General features: G+C 50.3%; 1 protein-coding gene across 1 annotated transcript in view; it reads right to left on the reverse strand.

The window, feature by feature from the left end:
* Positions 1 to 21,909, reverse strand: part of ADA (adenosine deaminase) — a 93,223-nt gene that overhangs the window by 29,318 nt on the left and 41,996 nt on the right. The window contains exons 2-5 of the mRNA XM_068262005.1: positions 16,718 to 16,779; positions 13,578 to 13,700; positions 12,555 to 12,698; positions 11,737 to 11,852 (exon numbers count right to left, since the gene is read on the reverse strand). Of these exons, the coding sequence (XP_068118106.1) occupies positions 11,737 to 11,852; positions 12,555 to 12,698; positions 13,578 to 13,700; positions 16,718 to 16,779 (445 nt within the window). The remainder of the gene's footprint in view (positions 1 to 11,736; positions 11,853 to 12,554; positions 12,699 to 13,577; positions 13,701 to 16,717; positions 16,780 to 21,909) is intronic.

Genomic DNA, 21,909 nt, shown 5'->3' on the forward strand with positions numbered 1-21,909 from the left:
TGGGAGGGGGCTAGCATTTGGGGTTCCCCTTCTTAAAAGGGACTCCCAGATGCCACCATGAACCCCCCCCCCCCCCCCCTTGCCGGGCGTCGTCGACCCCCACCTCCTCTTGGGGGGTGGGGTTAGAGCCCCTTTCCCATGGATTGGACAATGGCTGGGGGGGGGAGGGGGAAGCTTGGCCACTCCCCTCCCCCAGAGCCCCCTATAACATGGACCATGTAGGATTCACACTTAGGCCTGGTGCACACCAGAGGAGTTTTTCTGAGCGTTTTTGAGTTTTTAAATCTGCTGCTAATGTTATCCTATGTGTCTGTGCACACTGGAGCAATGAAGTTTTGTAAAAAAAACCCTTAGCATTGCATTGGGAAGAGCTTTTGAAACCTCTAAAAGCTCTTCCCAATGTAATGCTATGGGTTTTTTTTACAAAACCTCATTGCTCCAGTGTGCACAGACACATAGGATAACATTAGCAGCAGATTTAAAAACTCAAAAACGCTCAGAAAAACTCCTCTGGTGTGCACCAGGCCATACTGTTGTAAACTCCTTGCCAGAAAGTTCAAAGAAATTCTCTGATGCTATCTGTGCTTTTCAGCACCTAGCTGCCCATGCAGGTATGACAGGCGAACTCCCTTCTCTCCCTCAAACCCATCATTTCCATATTTTCTTCAGATTTTAGGGGCTAGGAAGCTACTAGGTGGGCCATCTGTTCAGAGGTCAAACCACCAGACCTCAGTGGGGGACATTTATCAAGCGTGTCTGAGACAAATTATTGGTAGGTTTTTAGAAATCTGTGCAGAACTGTCCCAGGCATCTTAACCTGCCTGGCGTTCTATTAAGATCGCCAGGCAGGCTGCGGGAGGGTTTTTTTTTAATAAAAAAAAAACTATTTCATGCAGCCAACTGAAAGTTGGCTGCATGAAAGCCCACTAGAGGGCGCTCCGGAGGCGATCTTCCGATCGCCTCCGGCGCCCAGAATAAACAAGGAAGGCCGCAATGAGCGGCCTTCCTTGTTTTGCTTATATCGTCGCCATAGCGACGAGCGGAGTGACGTCATCGACGTCAGCCGACGTCGTGACGTCAGCCGCCTCCGATCCAGCCCTTAGCGCTGGCCGGAACTTTTTGTTCCGGCTGCGCAGGGCTCAGGCGGCTAGGGGGGCCCTCTTTCGCCGCTGCTCGCGGCGAATCGCCGCAGAGCGGCGGCGATCAGGCAGCACACGCGGCTGGCAAAGTGCCGGCTGCGTGTGCTGCTTTTTATTTCAGCCAAATCGGCCCAGCAGGGCCTGAGCGGCAGCCTCCGGCGGTACTGGACGAGCTGAGCTCGTCCAGACCGCCCAGCAGGTTAAAGTGAACCCCGAGGTAAGAGTGATATGGAGGCTGCCATATTTATTTCCTTTAGAACAATACTAGTTGCCTGACAGTCCTGCTGATCTATTTGGCTGCAGTAGTGAACTGAATTACAACAGAAACAAGCATGCAGCTAATCTTGTCAGTTCTGACAATATTGTCAGAAACCCTGACCTGCTGCATGCTTGTTCAGGGTCTATGGTTGAAAGTAGTATGCTGGGAGTACACGGCTCGATTCTGAGCCATTTCGATGGCTCAATAGATAATTTCCAACATGTACATTCTCCGTCTCGATCGTTTCGCCGCTCGATTCCGCATTGAAGACAATGCAAAAAGATAAGAAAAACGAGCGGAAGAGAAGAGTATCGCCTGCGGAATCAAGCGTGGAATCGATAGAGCGGGAGAATCGAGCCGTGTATGCCCAGCATAAGAGGCAGAGGACCAGCAGGGCAGCCAGGCAACTGGTATTGCTTAAAAGGAAATAAATATGGCAGCCTCCATATTATTCTCATCTCGGTTTCCCTTTAAGAAATCACTAGGTAGTGCAGATTCCTTCTTAAACTGTTATTAAGTAGGAGCAGTTAGGAAGGTTTCTCAGACAGTGCAGTGTGTGATGGAAATTGCTGTTGCCGAGGTAACCAACACATCTGCTGTACTGACAAAGAAAACATAAGTTATAACAGCATAAATATGTTATTTACTCTAAATTATTTTAGGTTAACTAGCAAGATGTAATGTAAATACATATATAATATAAATATAGAAGAGCTGAAAAACAGAACAAGAATTTGCAGCATCAGATTTTGTTCCCCCTTATCTTTCTCATCTCTCATACACACTTATTAAAGTGTTTGAGACAAAATCTAAGGAGGGGGAGAAATGCAGGAGACTAAAGGTGCGTACACACATGCGACTAAAGTCGTTTGAAACGATCATTCCCAGATCATTTAAAACGACGATTGTTTAAAAAAAAAAAAGCAACCAACGATCATTAAGTCTAACGACGGACGAGCTAGATCGTTAAAAATGAACGATCTAGCTTGGCGGATTTTTACAAACGACGATCGTTTGCAAAAGTAGTACATCGTTGGAAACGGTCGTTCGTACTAGGCTTGACATGCGCATTTCGCTATTTCTCCATGAAACTTCTCATTTTTATGCACAAGCGCAATAGTTGCTTTACGTGATGTAACGTTCGTTCTAACGATCAGATCGTTACACACATTTTAAAACTAAACTTTACTTAGGTAATTCTTTCATCAATTAAAAGTTCGTTCGTCGTTCTCAACGAACGATCGTTGTCGCATGTGTGTACGTAGCATAGGAGAGAGGATCAATGCCAGCACGGGAAGGGTTAAGCACAGAACAGCTTCACAGGACACCTGGCAGCAGGGGGAGGGGCACTTTACAAATCATGTCTAGCCTGCAGTGCTGCACGATCTGTAGATGCAGTTTAAGGATGGATTTGCACTTTTCTTAAGGTGCCCATACACTCGTCAGATTGGCAGCAGATAGATAAGAAATGCATCTGATGATCTATCTGATGCGTTTTTAGAACATTTTTTACCAGGATAGAATTCCAATAGATTTCAGTTTGAAATCTATTGAAATTCGATCTGATGGCATTTTTTTGCCATCAGATTTCCATTAAGGCCAATGCAAACTGATAAGCAATCTCATCAGATCGACCTAAATTTTCCACCCTGCAAGTTCGATGGAAATCCATCGAAATCGATCGAAATCGGCCGTCGATCGGTCGATTGGCCAACCGATTTGCAGTCGGCTGGGCTGCTTTAAAGTGCACCTTGCAGCTCTAGAAAGTCACACTAAACTGTCGCTATTACGTAGGATTTAAGAATCTTCTTATTATCATGCAGAACAGTTTCCCCTGCTGGTTAGAGCTGTTTAAATTTAACGGGAATCAATAACAAAAAAAATCAGCCAGATACTTATGTAAGGAGAGGGAAGGCTCTGGGTCTTACAGAGCCTTCCTGCTCCTCTCCCTGTCCCCGCGTTCCAGTGCTGGCTCTCCCATAGCAGCATTCCACCAGTTTGGTCAAATACTGATCTCTCTGTCACAAAGGAGGTTTTGGAAGTCTTTGGGAGCCGACTGCTCCAGAACAGAGGCCACTCCATACTCCGCACACAAGAGCGCCCTCTCTCCCACACGCTCCCTCCCCCGCGCAGTATGCCTGTCTTCGGGAAGACTAATTTCCTAAAGACTTCCAAAGTTCCCTGCGGTGGGAGATTCAAATGGGGGAGCTGCGGCTGCAACAATATATCGGACCCAGAGCCCTCCCTCTCCTTAGGCAAGTTTTGTTATAGATTCCCATTGACTTTAAGAAGAAAAATCTGTTGGTAATGCCTTTGATAAATCTGGCCCAGTGACTCTGCACAGCACCAGACCTCAGTGACCCTGCTCAGTAATATGAAGACTTTGCTGTATATTACATTCTGGGCTCAGCCCACCTCAGATTATGTAACAATGGATGTCAGTATTGCAGACCGGCTAGTCTGGAAGATCATGTTGGATCATATCCGTGTTGTAAACACGTGTGTAGCTGTGTAACTGACTTCTAAGCGGGGTGAAAGGCTGTGTTTACCAGCGATTGCTATGCCAGAAATGTGCGAGATCACTTACAGCCAAAGTAAACAGAGTGCAGCACCTGCAGTATAAGAGGAGCCTGTGTGACTAAGAATCGCGGTCACAGGTCGCTGTGTGACTCCAAGAATCGCAGCCACAGGTCGCCACGTGTTGTGTCAACACACGCTGTCTATGAAGCCTCCTCCAGGACACGGCGTGTTTAGTGTTTATACTGACAGGCTGAGTGCAGCGATTCTGCTGTATACAGAGATCATCTGTTCATAGCAAAACGCCAAACGCAGCAACCAATCATACAGGATACAATCAAATACAGCAATTTTATTTATTTATTTATTTTTATTTTTTTTCTTCTTTGTATAAAAATGATTGTGTTAAGGTGCCCAGTAATGGTAAATTATCTATATTGGGCAGCACGGTGGTGTAGTGGTTAGCGTTCTCGCCTTGCAGCACTGGGTCCCCGGTTCAAATCCCAGCCAGGGCACTATCTGCCAGGAGTTCGTATGTTCTCCCCATGTTTGCGTGGGTTTCCTCCAGGCACTTCAGTTTCCTTCCACATTCCAAAAACATACAGATAAGTTAATTGGCATCCCCCAAATTGGCCCTAGACTAAAGGCTCATACACACATCAGACTATAGTCTTTGGAAAATGAAAGATCACAGACCAATTTTACCCCCTTCCATGTAGTATGAGAGCCATACCTACAGTGTATTCTATGGAGCTGAACTCCCCATCAGATAGAAATCTTTGCAAGATGCTGCTCACACAGATGCTGCACACATGCAACAGATCAGTATCTGCAAAAGATCTGTTCCTGCAAAGGATCCGTTCCTGCAAAATGCATTCAGTCTATGATATCTGCAGATCCTCATACACACCTTGTTTAACAGACATTCATCTGCAAATCAGATCCACCAGGATGGATTTTCAGATCTGCAGATGATTGTCTGATCTGCAGATGAATGTCAGTTAAACAAGGTGTGTATGATGATCTGCAGATCTCATAGACTATGAATGCAATTTGCAGGAACGGATCTTTGGCAGGAACAGATCTTTTGCAGATAATGATCTTTTGTGTCTGTACAGCATCTTTGTGTGCAGCATCTTGCAAAGATTTTTTTCTGATGGGGAGTTCAGTTCCATAGAAAAGATTGTGAAGGTATCGCTCTCATACTACATGGAAGGTGGGTAAAATTGGTCTGTGATCTTTCATATTCAAAAGACTATGGTCTGATGTGTGTATGTGGCCTAAAGGCTCATACACACATCAGACTATAGTCTTTGGAAAATGAAAGAACACAGACCAATCTTACCACCCTTCATGTAGTATGAGAGCCATACTCTACACAGTCTTTTCTATGGAGCTGAACTCCACATCAGAAAAAAATCTTTGCAAGATGCTGCACACACAGATGCTGTACAGACACAAAAGATCAGTATCTGCAAAAGATCTGTTCCTGCCAAAAATCCATTCCTGCAAATTGCAATGATAGTCTATGAGATCTGCAGATCATCATACACACATGATTTAACTGACATTCATCTGCAGATCAAGCAATCATCTGCAGATCTGAAAATCCATCCTGGTGGATCTGATCTGCAGATGAATGTCAGTTAAATCATGTGTGTATGATGATCTGCAGATCTCATAGACTATCATTGCTATTTGCAGGAATGGATTTTTGGCAGGAACATAACTTTTGCAGCTACAGATCTTTTGTGTCTGTACAGCATCTGTGTGTGCAGCATCTTGCCAAGATTTTTTTCTGATGTGGAGTTCAGCTCCATAGAAAAGACTGTGTAGAGTATAGCTCTCATACTACATGAAGGGTGGTAAGATTGGTCTGTGATCTTTCATTTTCAAAAGACTATGGTCTGATGTGTGTATGTGGCCTAAGATACATACACTACATGATACACACATAGACATATGACTATGGTAGGGATTAGATTGTGAGCTCCTCTGAGGACAGTCAGTGAAATGACTATGCACTCTGTAATGTGCTGCAGAAGATGTCAGTGCTATATAAATACATAAGAATAATATGGTAGGATAATAGACTATGACTATGGCATGATTAGATTGTGAGCTCCTCTGAGGACAGTCAGTGACATGACTATGCACTCTGTAATGTGCTGCAGAAGATGTCAGTGCTATATAAATACATAATAATAATATGGTAGGATAATAGACTATGACTATGGCAGGATTAGATCGTGAGCTGCTCTGAGGACAGTGACATGACTATGTACTCTGTACAGCTCTGCGTAAGGTTTCGGCAATATATAAATACAGGGTAATAATAATTATATCTCCTTGGATGGGATCATTTAAATGGATTTATGGGATTGTAAGTAATTGAAAGGTAATTAATGATTGTTCTCTTAAAAGGTAATATCCGAGCTGCAAAATAAAATGACATCTACTTACCTGGGGCTTCCTCCAGCCCTAGCAGCCGCTATGTCCCTTGCCGCAGCTCCGCTCCTGGCCCGGGGTCACCGCCAGTCCAGAGGCTGACCTTGCAGGCACAGTAGAGGACAGCCTCTGCACTGGCGGGGACCCAGTGCAGTGATGTGACGTTAAAGTCGCAACGCAAAATGCAACTCTCCAAATTTTTTCTTAATGCCCCGTTATCGTCGCATACAGTAGAGCATATAGGCAATGAAAGGTATGCTTCCAAGTCATTACTGAGCATGTGCAAACAGTCTGATGCAGCTGATAACATGTATAACGCACTGCATGCAGTACTTTCACTTAACGTGCAGCGTTAGACACCAACGCAACGTGTGCACTGTGAACAGGGCATTGATTTTTCATTGCAGTGAGTTACTCTGCTTTAAATGTTGTTTTAACGTGCGACTGTAAAAGAGGCCTTAAACGGGATGGTTACGGCACGCTCATATGATTGTGAAATCTGACAAAATTCTGTATTCCAACCAACCACACCATAATTTCCTGCCGAGAACAAATCATTCCAAGTCATTAATTTATGCATTATTATGCAGATTTATGCAACCGGAAAATGAACCAAAAGAATTTCACCCCGGCGCAATCAGATTGGCCCATTACACTCACTGATAACTACACAAAGAATTGAATGTGTGCATTAAACACCAAGTGAATACACTCATTGATAAGAAAAGTGGTCTAATACCTGGAGGGGGGGCAAGCCAGAGTGTGATACATGCTAAAAGTCCCTAGAAAAATTACACATTTGACGCAGAGTAGGGTTATAATCCCTAAAGGGCAGAAATCACATTGCAGCAGACTGAATACTATGAACAGTTTGTGTAGGCAACTTTCATACTACATGGAGGTGGTATGATTGGACAGTCATAACTGTATGTGTGTACCAGACTTAAGTAAAGTGTATGTGTACAGGAAGTGTGTGTAAAGGCCAGTACACACTGCTAACTGATGTCGCCCGTCGGGAATCCCGATACCTCAGGTGACATCGCTGGGCCCACACTAACAGACGCAAAGTCAGGTGTGTGGCTGACACCGCGCTCTGCTGCTATGCAAGGGGGAGGAGGGGTGCGAGGACAATGGAGTTGGCCGTAGCTCGGGCACGTTGATCCACTGAGTGGATTGCTTGCAGAGCGGCGGTCGTTGTACACACGCATGCCTTTCGGCTGAGGCGCTCGTTATGTGTTGCTCAGATTCAATCCGTGATCACTGCATACAGGGCCGGGCCTATACTTTTTGCCGCCTGAGGCAAATTTAGAAAAAATTGCCACTGCCGCCGCCGCCAATGCCGTCCACTTCTGCGTTGCAGGAAGTGACGTCAGTGGAGCGCACGCTGGAACGCGGAAAAGGTGAGTCCTCCCCGCCCGTGCCTCTTACTATCGGGCATCGGCTGCTTCCTATTTACAGCTGGAGGGGAGCGCAGATCGGGGGACCCAGGCGAGGGAGGGGGGGGGTCCGACCCCCCTCCCCACTGCTAGGCCCAATACCCCCGTCCTGCCCGCTACCCCTCCGGCTCGGCGGCCCCGCACCCACGGACGGACTTCTAGGGGTGCCGCCCTGACTGCATAGCCGTGATTCACAAGCATTTTTTCACTATCTGACATCGTGATCCGAATCCGTGATTGGGAATCGATCACGGCAGTCAATCACAAATTCAGCCGTTATTCCAAGTATTCAGCCCGTGATCACAGGAAAAATATCCGTGATTATCATCTGAACACCCGCCGACTTTAGCGCTTAATAGCAAAGCCCCCTTACATGGGAGAAACACCAAATTTGCCAGATATGTTAAGAAGAACAGAGGGAGCAAGAGCAAAAAAAAGACCTTATCGTTTTGGAGAAAATCGATTTTGAAATTTCAAAGTTAAAATGTATACATTTAAATGCGGTAAATGACAGTTAGTTAAAGAGTAACTGTCAGGCTGCAGAAGCTAATTTAAACCTCTATTCTCCTGTGTTAAACAGTTTAGAAGGAAGCTCAAAAGCCATTAGTGAAGATAAACATTTCAGTTACCTTTGATGTGTGCTTATCTTAAAGTCTGTTATAGACCCATAAAGACGCAAGCCGCAGCTAAACTGCAAAGCATTCTGGGGCCCTCCCCTCGGCTGCTAATGAGACGGTACAGGAGCTTCTAATCAGTCCAGCGCGAAGCACTGATAAATCTCGGGGCAGAGTACACTGCAGGAGTCAGCTATTGTTCCTAGCCACATGGCTCATTAATATTCACTGCACACCGTGTTGTTCAAGAACGAGCTTATCTGTGATCAGAAGCAGGCAGGACATGACGACACATTTGGCTTCACAAACATGGAGCCTGCCATGAGCTGTCAGGAGCATCTATCTCTGCATATACTATATACAAATTCTGTGAAATCCAAACGTGGACAGTGAAATGCATATGTAATGTAAGTACAGCCAATCTTTAGCTACTGATATATGTGTTTATTTTCTCTGAGACCCTATACCTAACAGCTCCTCTTTAATGAAGCGAAACCTGCCGACTTTAGCAGTTAATAGCAAAGCCCCCTTAGATGCTAGAAAAATTTGCAGGATATGTTAAAAAGAACAGTGGGAAAAAAATAATAGTTTCCTATTTTTACATTTCTTCTTAAAGGGGACTCCCAGATGCCACCATGAACCCCTCCCCGGGAGTCGTCTCCCCTTATCCATGGATTGGAAGAGGCTTCGAGGGAGGGGGGGGGGAGGGGAGTTGGAGTGGCTTGGCCCCTCTCCCCCAGATCCCCCATACTATGGACCATGCGGGCTGGTATAGCTCAGGGTGTGAAGCCCCAGTCGGCCGGGGCTCCGCATTCTAGCTATCCCTGCCTGCATGGGGGACAAGGGGTTAAATATGCTATGTAGTACGGATCGTACGTCTTTTTTTTTTTTTTAATTTCCCACTTTCTGAACATAAAAAAAAAAAAAAAAAAAAAAAAAAAAAAAAAGGAAAAGATTATCTTTTCCCACTGTTCTTTTTAACATATGCTGCAAGTTTGGGGTTTCTACCATGTAAGGAGGCTTTGCTATTAACTGCTAAACTCAGCAGGTTTGGGCGGTTTTAAATCATGAATACTTTTTTCCTTTGAAACTTTAAATTCGATTTTCTTAAAAACTATAAGGTCTTTTTTGGAAAAAAAAAAAAAAAATTAAGTTGTAGACACTGATCACCTTTATAATCCATGCAATTTTGAGGATTGTAGCATGTATGGGTGCTTTGCTATTAACGTTAAAGATAAATCCGGATCGCGACCTGTGATCACGGATTCTAATGGTAAGTTGAATTTGTAAGTCAGTTTCAAATCCGGTCTAGGTTTCTGGTGGCCGCTATAATGCTAGATTCATTTCTATACAGATTTCTATGTGATAGGATACAACAATAGCAAGGTAAAGTCGTCCTACCTTACGGATGTTTAACACGGTATGGACACAAGTAGAAGTTCAGATTAAGAAATCAAGGAGCACTCTGCGGTATTATAGTGACAGTTAAGCACGAAGGGGATATACTGTAGAGGAGGCGTGTTAAGCGTGTTGTGCTTCAGAGCTTCTCATAGATTATGCTCTAAACATACAGTGGCTTGCAAAAGTATTCGGCCCCCTTGAAGTTTTCCAAATTTTGTCACATTACTGCCACAAACATGAATCAATTTTATTGGAATTCCACATGAAAGACCAACACAAAGTGGTGTACACATGAGAAGTGGAACGAAAATCATACATGATTCCAAATATTTTTTTACAAATCAATAACTGCAAAGTGGGGTGTGCATAATTATTCAGTCCCCTTTGGTCTGAGTGCAGTCAGTTGCCCATAGACATTGCCTGATGAGTGCTAATGACTAAATAGAGTGCACCTGTGTGTAATCTAATGTCAGTACAGATACAGCTGCTCTGTGACGGCCTCAGAGGTTGTCTAAGAGAATATTGGGAGCAACAACACCATAAAGTCCAAAGAACACATCAGACAGGTCAGGGATAAAGTTATTGAGAAATGTAAAGCAGGCTTAGGCTACAAAAATTTCCAAAGCCTTGAACATCCCACGGAGCACTATTCAAGCGATCATTCAGAAATGGAAGGAGTATGGCACAACTGTAAACCTACCAGGACAAGGTCGTCCACCTAAACTCACAGGCCGAACAAGGAGAGCGCTGATCAGAAATGCAGTCAAGAGGCCCATGGTGACTCTGGACGAACTGCAGAGATCTACAGCTCAGGTCGTGCACTGCACAAAATTGGCCTTTATGGAAGAGTAGCAAGGAGAAAGCCATTGTTAACAGAAAAGCCTAAGAAGTCCAGTTTGCCACAAGCCATGTGGGGGACACAGCAAACATGTGGAAAAAGGTGCTCTGGTCAGATGAGACCAAAACTGAACTTTTTGGCCAGATCCTTCTATAGACTGATTGTGGTTGAATTTGTAGTATTGCGAAAGGCTGTGCTTCATGAATCCCTTTTGGATATTCCTTCTATGTTGTTCTATGTATGTGATTATGTATGTGATTATGTATTTGGGTGTATATATGTGTATGTGTATATTTTTACCAATATCTGAGAGCTGCCATTTGTTCCTAAAGGCACTTTTTACTGACCTGAGGAAGCGGCTGACTGCCGTGAAACGCGTTGTCTAGTGCACCAATAAAATTAATTTCTTAATCTGAACTTCTACTTGCGTCCATACCGTGTTAAACATCTATAAGGTAGGACGACTTTACCTTGCTATTGTTGATATTGTTGACATAGTTGATATCCCTTATGTACTAAGGGTGATTGAGTCGAGAGACCTCGACTGACGAATCAGATTTTGGAGCAGCGACCATCTAGGAACCTAAAGGCCGAGTGGGGACGGTTTCTCCCCACCTGCGACTGTGAGTGGTTGCCTCTGCTGCAACCCACTTTTGTAAGTATAATCTCTATTGTCTTAAAAATTACCCCGATCAACTAATATTGCACCAGATTGGGCTCCCGGATTGGTTTGTGTTTCCTCCTCCCTCGCCACGCTACAGTTTCAAATCCGGGTCACAATCACGGCTGATCCAGATTTTGGGACTGCGGTGGCCCGATTTTTTTGTATCCGTGATAGAGGGTATCCGAGCAACACGGCTCGTTATCTGCCAGATAAATTGTTTGCAGATCGGAGGTCAGGGGGTGCTGTACACACGCATGACTATCAGCTGAGGCACTCCTTATTAGAGGAATTTGATCATGCGTGTGTACAAGCCTTAACACTTGACAAGACAAACAATGCACAGGCCATGATGAATGGTAATCAGAAGACAATGCATGCAAGGACAAGTAACAGGCAGCAGGGGGCGCTGGAATACATTACTTGGCATGTGCCGCATGCAGCATAGGATAGACCTGGCTTTGATGTTAAACGATTTCTCGGCTTCTCGCAATCCCTGGTTCACGAGATCCACCACGTCGTCTGGTGTGATGTCCCCCCTGCAGAGACAAAATTCGTCACTCACAATCCATCCAATTACCTCCCAATCGCAGGCTAATCATTACATGTTGCTGCAAATTGTATGCTAATGCTATGCAAATGACTGCAACTCAGGAGGGTCAAAAAAATGCAAATAATTTCATTCTGATGCAGGATCATGCAAATACGGTATGCAAATGTAGGAGTAGGTAGGGTGTAGGTGAAGGGTAGGTGAGGGTAGGTAGGAAGTGGGTAGGGTGTAGGCTGAGGGTAGATAGAGGGTAGGTGGAGGTAGGTAGTTTGTAGATAGGGAGTAGATAGTGAGTAGGTATAGGTTACGTGGAGGTAGGCAGGGTGTAGGTGGAGAGAGGTAGTTTGTAGGTAGGGAGTATATAGGGTGTAGGTATAAGGTAAGTGGAAGTAGGTAGGGTGTAGGTGGAAGGTAGGTAGTAAGTAGATAGGGTGTAGGTATAGGTTAAGTGGAGGTAGGTAGGGTGTAGGTGGAGGTAGGTAGGATGTAGGTAGAAGGACGATAGGGGGTAGGTTGTAGGCATAGGATAGGTGGAGGGTAGGTAGGGGGTAGATAGAGAGTAGGTAAAGGGTAGGTAGATGGAGTGCAGCTATAAGTAAGGTAGAGTATAGGTACGGAGTAGGTAACTATACCCCACATGGCCGACATCCACACACGACCCAGTGCCCGTCCCCTGCCACGTGTCACTCACTCTGTCTGTCCCCACGGAATGGGCTCCACCTTGGAGTTGGCCAGGAAGTGCGGGCTGTATCTGACCTCCACATAGGCCACGCCTTCTTTGGCTTTCATCTCCACAAATTCATAGGCCACGCGCCTGATAGCTTCTCTGTCACCCCTAAACAGGAACACAAAGGATCTCATTACAATAATAATAATACCAAATAAGCAGCAAATACAGCAGAGAAAAACCATCACATAGCGTGTCATTGTCACACCTCTGCCTGGCCGGAGATCACAGCAAACATCACATTCTATCACAGGACGGCCAGCAGCATAACAGTGCGAGAGACAACCTGCAGTATGCCAGTCCACAGTGCGAGAGCTGACCGGCCAATGCCAAGGGTGCTCCACCCCCTCTGTAAGACCCGCCCCCATTCCCACTGCTCCTCCCACTACCACCACAGCTCTGTGTGTAAGACCCGCCCCATCCCCAGTGCTCCCTCCACTTCCAGCACAGCTCTGTGTGTAAGACCCGCCCCATCCCCAGTGCTCCCTCCACTTCCAGCACAGCTCTGTGTGTGGACAATCAGTGACATGACTATGTACTCTGTACACTGCTGCAGGAGATGTCAGTGCAATATAAATACATGATAATAATATGGTAGGGCATTAGACTATAACTATGGTAGAATTAGATTGTGAGCTCCTTTGAGGACAGTCAGTTACATGACTGTACTCTGTAAAGTGCTGCAGCCCACATTACCATCATGCACCTCTTGTAGTATAAGTGGCCAGAGATGCCTCTACCCTTCCTTCCCTTGTGGTATATAGGTGGCCAGGTGTTCCTACCCTCCCCCTACCACTGGCTGTGTCTATAGGACCCCCAGTGTTGGGCCTCGGAGTAGAAGTATTATCTATCAGGATCTCTGGGACTGGGTTTCCCCGCTATGCACCCCAGAGCAGGTTGGGTTAGGAGGAAACATCTGCAGACCTGGCAGCACAGAATAGAGGACACACATGGAGAGCGGATTTGGCCGGGTTGCTGGTGACTCACGCTATGGCGGGCATGTAGTAGCTGAACTTGGCCAAGAACTCTGTGAGGCTCAATGGTTTCTCATATGAGATGATCTGAAGGAGACCGTCCACCGTGTCTGCCGGAATCTGGATTCGTCTTTTCCTGGAAGCAAAGAAATAAACATGTCAGATCAGGAGACAAACTAAAGCCAAAGAGCTTATCCAGCAAAGCTACGAAACCGCCTCCTTCTCCAGGAGATGCCAGACTCGCCTCCTTCTGCAGGAGCCGCCAGATCCGCCTCCTCTCCAGGAGACGCCAAATCCAAATCCTTCTCCAGGAGATGCCAGCTCCGCCTCCTTCTCCAGGAGATGCCAGATCTGCCTCCTTCCCCAGGAGACGTCAGAGCAGCCCCCTTATTCAGGAGACTCCAGATCCGCCTCCTTCTCCAGGAGATGCCAGATCCGCCCCCTTCTCCAGGGGAGGCCAGATCCGCCCCCTTCTCCAGGGGAGGCCAGATCCGCCCCCTTCTCCAGCAGATGCCAGATCCGCCTCCTTCTCCAGCAGACGGCAGATCCGCCTCCTTCTCCAGGAGACGGCAGATCCGCCCCCTTCTCCAGGAGACGCCAGATCTGCCCCCTTCTCCAGGAGACGCCACCTTCTCTGGGAGCCGCCCCTATATTGGCATGGGACCTTTCCAAGCATATTCATGTGGGATTTTTTTTTCAAAGGTCCAGATAAGTATTTCTGGTTAATTAAGAATAATAAAGGACTTTTTTGTCATCGTCGTGTTTTTATTTCTTTTAACGCTTTCTGGAAATGGGTAAGGGGTACTATGTGCCCGTATACTCATGTCTCCTGGGGAGGGGGCTGGCATCTGCGGGTCCCCTTCTTAAAGGGGACTCCCAGATGCTACCATGAACCCCCCTCCCCAAGCATAGTCGACCCCCACCTCCTCCTGTGGCACTGGAGGTGGGGAAGAGCCCCTTGTCCATGGATCGGACAAGAGCTCTGGGGGGTAGAGGAGGCTTGCCCGCCCCTTGTCCCCCCCCCCCCCCATACCATGCGGGCTGGTATAGCTCAGGGTGCGAAGCGCCACACGGCCGGGGCTCCGCATTCTGGCTATCCCAGCCTGCACAGGGGACAAGGGGTTACAGAGCCTCAGGAGGAGGGACTCCACATTTTTTTTTGTTTTTTTAATACTTCCTACACTGAAATAAATAACTAAATAAATATCCAAGAATCGTTTGCCAGGGATCTTTATCCACTTCGGGACCGGCCGCCTAACCCCCCTTAAGGACCAGGGCATTTTGCGGTGGAGGGTGGTGCACGCGTTTGGGGGTCGGGGGGCCTGATCCCGTCTGTGGCTGGCTGAGCTGTCTCCCCCCTGTGTGGCCAGGTGTCCCCCCTGTGCGCAGCAGCCATCACTCACCTTCCAGGCTCCAGCAACGAGCCGCAGTTGCCCCCTTCTTCTCCAGCCGGCATCTCCGCTCCAAATGACGCTCAGGCCGGGTCGCGGTTTGATGACGTCATCAAGCCGGGACCAGGCGCTGAAGTCAGACGGAGCAGAGATGCCGGCCAGAGCAGAGGGGGGCGCCGATCGTCTCTGGAACGGCAGGGAGGTGAGTGGATCCTCTTCTTTCCCCCCTGCCGCCGCTGCTGTCAAAGTGGATCACTACAATCCGACGGCGATCGTAGTGATCACGTGATCAGCAGCCATACGCGATGGCTGCTGATCACTCGGGGGAGATGCCAGCTGTCATATGACAGCTTAATCTCCCCCTGCGGGTGCACACGATCGCGTCGGGACGGTTTGTTTGCACTGGACGTTGAATCAACGTCAGGTCAGAACGGTACCACCACCTGCTGGACGTTGATTCAACGGGCCTGGTCCGCAAGTGGTTAAACAGCCATATTGCTGCTGTATAGCAATCCCTAGCCAAAGCGTTGCCACTTCCATGGGGTTTCCAAGGGGTCCATACACACTGGGTACGGACCCCCTCGGATAACTCAGTCATGAAATTCTTTATATTGATATCAGTAAATTGACACTACCGATAGGTTGTTACCAGGGATGGTCTTGTCAGCCAACTTCGCTACGCTGAAACTACGCGTATTTTTACGCAAATACGCTTTGCAAACTACGGCTACGAAATCAGAAACTTTGCTTTCCGTTTGTATTCCGTAGACTACACGTTAAAATACGCAAGCTTCGCGTACTGCGAAGCGTAGTTGATGCGACCGCTTATGCCCTTATGCGGAAAAATTTCTGCAATAATCTGCTACCTATGTGCACATATAAACTAATATAAGCGTACATTCCACCTTCCAATGCGGAATTGTATGCGTATAAAAGGGCAATAATATTTCTGCGCATGCGCAATGATCCATGTAGATGCAGTTACCGCACGCATAGTTGACTTCGCAATACATACGTCAACTACGAGTAGCGGGCGAAGCTTCGCATAGCGGGACTACGACTACGCGGAAATGCCTACGCGTAGTTCTTAAACTTCGCCTACGAACTACGATGCGTAGTTGCGTACTACGACGTGTAGATTCGTGCTGGCGTCGTTTACGAGCAACCCTGGTTGTTACCGTACATTATCTGTCATTTACATGTATACTTTTTTTTTCCTATTGTAACTTTAATATTGAATTTCTCCAAAACTATCAGGTCTTTTTGAAAAACAAATTGACCTCTTGTTCCCACTGTCCTCCTCCACATGCCCTGCACATTTGGTGTTTGTAGCACGTAAGTGAGCATTGCTATTTAAGTCTATGGAGCCCGTTGAGAACAGCCAATTCGCAAACATTTGTGGTACAGTATATTTGCATTCGCAAATGCAAAATTTGATGTTCGCTACATCTCTACGGATAAAAAGCCCCCCGCCACTGATGGAGTAGAGTGTTGTGTACACAGATAGGCACCCAGTATAACAAGTCAGAACTCTTTACTGAAGAAAACTTGCAGAGATATATCATACACCACCATGCATCTTACAACAGAGAGAACCATAGAAATAATACAGGAAATAGCAATACCATAGAGATCATCACAGCACTTTACAGACAGTGACATCTTGTGGTTGTTTTACTATCCTGCAGTTTAAGTAGTTCAGTTCATACTGCCAACACACACAACACACAGCACCTCGATACAACCATTGGCAGTTACTTACTTGGCAAAGTGGATGATGGTCTCCGGCCGGAAGCTGCCATCCAGATGGACATGGAGCTCCACCTGAAAAACACACAAGCCTGAGGTCAGAAGTGATGTCACAAAACACGTTACAATCTATAGATCTGAACGTTTTCCACAATCAGTTGATCAGTGTATGGTAAATCTAAAATCCCTAATTCCGCATCTCACTGCAGAGATTGAGACCAGGCTATGTCATGATATGACCCATGTCATTATGCAACTTAGCATAATACCAGAACCAGCCTTTAAGCATCTTTAGGCTTCAGACCCAGCAGCCAATCTACCAACTTCACTAAAACACAGGAATGGTGGGATGAATCTCTCCTGTGTGATTCAGTCTGCAGAGGAGATCCTCAATCTGCTAGGAGACAATTAAAGCTGCCAGCTAATCGATGTACTGCTAGTGGCTGTAGTTTGATACCGCAGACTTTACTTCCTGGCTCCTGGCACAAACAAGGCCTAGTTACACTTCTCAGACTCTCCACAGCCCAGAGCACAGGTCTTATCTAATTTGGAAGCTGAGGAGAGATAGCTGCAGTCCTTGAGGCCAAGGGGAGATAGCTGCAGTGCTGGAGGTCGAGGGGAGATAGCTGCAGTGCTGGAGGCCGAGGGGAGATAGCTGCAGTGCTGGAGGCGGAGGGGAGATAGCTGCAGTGCTGGAGGCGGAGGGGAGAGAGCTGCAGTGCTGGAGGCGGAGGGGAGAGAGCTGCAGTGCTGGAGGCGGAGGGGAGAGAGCTGCAGTGCTGGAGGCTGAGGGGAGAGAGCTGAAATGCTGGAGGCTGAGGGGAGAGAGCTGCAATGCTGGAGGCTGAGGGAAGAGAGCTGCAGTGCTGGAGGCTGAGGGGAGAGCGCTGCAGTGCTGGAGGCGGAGGGGAGATAGCTGCAGTGCTGGAGGCTGAGGGGAGAGAGCTGAAGAACTGGAGGCCGAGGGGAGATAGCTGCAGTGCTGAAGGCTGAGGGGAGAGAGCTGCAGTGCTGGAGGCCAAAGAGAGAGAGCTGCAGTGCTGGAGGCTGAGGGGAGAGAGCTGCAGTGCTGGAGGCTGAGGGGAGAGAGCTGCAGTGCTGGAGGCGGATGGAGGGGAGAGAGCTACAGTGCTGGAAGCGGAGGGGAGAGAGCTGCAGTGCTGGAGGCGGAGGGGAGAAAGCTGCAGTGCTGGAGGCGGAGGAGAGAGAGCTGCAGTGCTGGAGGCTGAGGGGAGAGAGCTGCAGTGCTGGAGGCGGACGGAGGGGAGAGAGCTGCAGTGCTGGAAGCGGAGGGGAGAGAGCTGCAGTGCTGGAAGCGGAGGGGAGAGAGCTGCAGTGCTGGAAGCGGAGGGGAGAGAGCTGCAGTGCTGGAGGCTGAGGGGAGAGAGCTGCAGTGCTGGAGGCTGAGGGGAGAGTGCTGCAGTGCTGGAGGCGGAGGGGAGATAGCTGCAGCGCTGGAGGCGGAGGGGAGATAGCTGCAGCGCTGGAGGCGGAGGAGAGATAGCTGCAGTGCTGGAAGCGGAGGGGAGAGAGCTGCAGTGCTGGAAGCGGAGGGGAGAGAGCTGCAATGCTGGAGGCTGAGGGAAGAGAGCTGCAGTGCTGGAGGCTGAGGGGAGAGAGCTGAAGAACTGGAGGCCGAGGGGAGATAGCTGCAGTGCTGAAGGCCGAGGGGAGAGAGCTGCAGTGCTGGAGGCCAAAGAGAGAGAGCTGCAGTGCTGGAGGCTGAGGGTAGAGAGCTGCAGTGCTGGAGGCTGAGGGGAGAGAGCTGTAGTGCTGGAGGCGGATGGAGGGGAGAGAGCTACAGTGCTGGAAGCGGAGGGGAGAGAGCTGCAGTGCTGGAGGCTGAGGAGAGAGAGCTGCAGTGCTGGAGGCTGAGGGGAGAGAGCTGCAGTGCTGGAGGCGGACGGAGGGGAGAGAGCTGCAGTGCTGGAAGCGGAGGGGAGAGAGCTGCAGTGCTGGAAGCGGAGGGGAGAGAGCTGCAGTGCTGGAGGCTGAGGGGAGAGAGCTGCAGTGCTGGAGGCCGAGGGGAGAGAGCTGCAGCGCTGGAGGCCGAGAGAAGAGAGATGCAGCGCTGGAGGTCGAGGGGAGATACCTGCAGCGCTGGAGGTCGAGGGGAGATAGCTGCAGCGCTGGAGGCCGAGGGGAGATAGCTGCAGCGCTGGAGGCCGAGGGGAGATAGCTGCAGCGCTTGAGGCCGAGGGGAGATAGCTGCAGTGCTGGAGGCGGAGGGGAGAGAGCTGCAGTGCTGGAGGTGGAGGGGAGAGAGCTGCAGTGCTGGAGGCTGAGGGGAGAGAGCTGCAGTGCTGGAGGCGGACGGAGGGGAGAGAGCTGCAGTGCTGGAAGCGGAGGGGAGAGAGCTGCAGTGCTGGAAGCGGAGGGGAGAGAGCTGCAGTGCTGGAGGCGGAGGGGAGAGAGCTGCAGTGCTGGAGGCGGAGGGGAGAGAGCTGCAGTGCTGGAGGCTGAGGGGAGAGAGCTGCAGTGCTGGAGGCCGAGGGGAGAGAGCTGCAGCCCTGGAGGCCGAGAGAAGAGAGATGCAGCGCTGGAGGTCGAGGGGAGATAGCTGCAGCGCTGGAGGTCGAGGGGAGATAGCTGCAGCGCTGGAGGCCGAGGGGAGATAGCTGCAGCGCTGGAGGCCGAGGGGAGATAGCTGCAGCGCTGGAGGCCGAGGGGAGATAGCTGCAGCGCTGGAGGCCGAGGGAAGATAGCTGCAGCGCTGGAGGCGGAGGGGAGAGAGCTGCAGTGCTGGAGGCGGAGGGGAGAGAGCTGCAGTGCTGGAGGCGGAGGGGAGAGAGCTGCAGTGCTGGAGGCGGAGGGGAGAGAGCTGCAGTGCTGGAGGCTGAGGGGAGAGAGCTGCAGTCCTGGAGGCGGAGGGGAGAGAGCTGCAGTGCTGGAGGCGGAGGGGAGAGAGCTGCAGTGCTGGAGGCGGAGGGGAGAGAGCTGCAGTGCTGGAGGCTGAGGGGAGATAGCTGCAGTGCTGGAGGTTGAGGGGAGAGAGCTGCAGAGCTGGAGGCTGAGGGGGAGAGGGCTGCAGAGCTGGAGGCGGAGGGGAGATAGCTGCAGCGCTGGAGGCCGAGGGGCGATAGCTGCAGTGCTGGAGGCCGAGGGGAGAGAGCTGCAGCGCTGGAGGCCAAGGGGAGATAGCTGCAGTGCTGGAGGTTGAGGGGAGAGAGCTGCAGAGCTGGAGGCTGAGGGGGAGAGGGCTGCAGAGCTGGAGGCGGAGGGGAGATAGCTGCAGCGCTGGAGGCCGAGGGGAGAGAGCTGCAATGCTGGAGGCTGAGGGGGGAGAGCTGCAGTGCTGGAGGCGGAGGGGAGAGAGCTGCAGTGCTGGAGGCGGAGGGGAGATAGCTGCAGCGCTGGAGGCTGAGGGGAGATAGCTGTAGTGCTGGAGGCTGAGGGGAGATAGCTGCAGTGCTGGAGGCGGAGGAGAGATAGCTGCAGTGCTGGAGGCTGAGGGGAGAGAGCTGAAGAACTGGAGGCCGAGGGGAGATAGCTGCAGTGCTGAAGGCTGAGGGGAGAGAGCTGCAGTGCTGGAGGCCAAAGAGAGAGAGCTGCAGTGCTGGAGGCTGAGGGGAGAGAGCTGCAGTGCTGGAGGCTGAGGGGAGAGAGCTGTAGTGCTGGAGGCGGATGGAGGGGAGAGAGCTACAGTGCTGGAAGCGGAGGGGAGAGAGCTGCAGTGCTGGAGGCGGAGGGGAGAAAGCTGCAGTGCTGGAGGTGGAGGAGAGAGAGCTGCAGTGCTGGAGGCTGAGGGGAGAGAGCTGCAGTGCTGGAGGCGGACGGAGGGGAGAGAGCTGCAGTGCTGGAAGCGGGGGGGAGAGAGCTGCAGTGCTGGAAGCGGAGGGGAGAGAGCTGCAGTGCTGGAGACGGAGGGGAGAGAGCTGCAGTGCTGGAGGCTGAGGGGAGAGAGCTGCAGTGCTGGAGGCTGAGGGGAGAGAGCTGCAGTGCTGGAGGCTGAGGGGAGAGAGCTGCAGTGCTGGAGGCTGAGGGGAGAGAGCTGCAGTGCTGGAGGCCGAGAGAAGTGAGATGCAGCGCTGGAGGTCGAGGGGAGATAGCTGCAGCGCTGGAGGCCGAGGGGAGATAGCTGCAGTGCTGGAGGCCGAGGGGAGATAGCTGCAGCGCTGGAGGCCGAGAGGAGATAGCTGCAGCGCTGGAGGCCGAGGGGATAAAGCTGCAGTGCTGGAGTCCGAAGGGAGATAGCTGCAGTGCTGGAGGCTGAGGGGAGATAGCTGCAGTGCTGGAGGCTGAGGGGAGAGAGCTGCAGCACTGGAGGCTGAGGGGAGATAGCTGCAGTGCTGGAGGCGGAGGGGAGAGAGCTGCAGTGCTGGAGGCGGAGGGGAGAGAGCTGCAGTGCTGGAGGCTGAGGGGAGAGAGCTGCAGTGCTGGAGGCTGAGGGGAGAGAGCTGCAGTGCTGGAGGCTGAGGGGAGAGAGCTGCAGTGCTGGAGGCAGAGGGTAGAGAGCTGCAATGCTGGAGGTGGAGGGGAGAGAGCTGCAGTGCTGGAGGTCGAGGGGAGAGTGCTGCAGTGCTGGAGGCAGAGGGTAGAGAGCTGCAGTGCTGGAGGCGGAGGGGAGAGAGCTGCAGTGCTGGAGGTTGAGGGGAGATAGCTGCAGTGCTGGAGGCTGAGGGGAGAGAGCTGCAGAGCTGGAGGCTGAGGGGAGATAGCTGCAGTGCTGATGGCTGAGGGGAGAGAGCTGCAGTGCTGAAGGCTGAGGGGAGAGAGCTGCAGTGCTGAAGGCTGAGGGGAGAGAGCTGCAGTGCTGGAGGCCAAGGAGAGAAAGCTGTGGTGTTGGAGGCTAAGGGAAGATAGCTGCAGTGCTGGAGGCTGAGGGGAGATAGCTGCAGTGCTGGAGGCTGAGGGGAGATAGCTGCAGTGCTGGAGGCTGAGGGGAGATAGCTGCAGTGCTGGAGGCGGAGGAGAGATAGCTGCATTGCTGAAGGCTGAGGTGAGAGAGCTGAAGCACTGGAGGCCGAGGGGAGATAGCTGCAGTGCTGAAGGCTGAGGAGAGAAAGCTGCGGTGCTGGAGGCTGAGGGGAGGGAGCTGTAGCGTCGGAGGCTGAGGGGAGATAGCTGCAGTGCTGAAGGCTGAGGAGAGATAGCTGCAGTGCTGTAGGCTGAGGGGATAAAGCTGCAGTGCTGGAGTCCGAAGGGAGATAGCAGTATTTCTGCAGTGCTGGAGGCTGAGGGGAGATAGCAGCATTTCTGCAGTGC

Source organism: Hyperolius riggenbachi, chromosome 12, assembly GCF_040937935.1.
Source record: "Hyperolius riggenbachi isolate aHypRig1 chromosome 12, aHypRig1.pri, whole genome shotgun sequence".
Taxonomy (NCBI): domain Eukaryota; kingdom Metazoa; phylum Chordata; class Amphibia; order Anura; family Hyperoliidae; genus Hyperolius; species Hyperolius riggenbachi.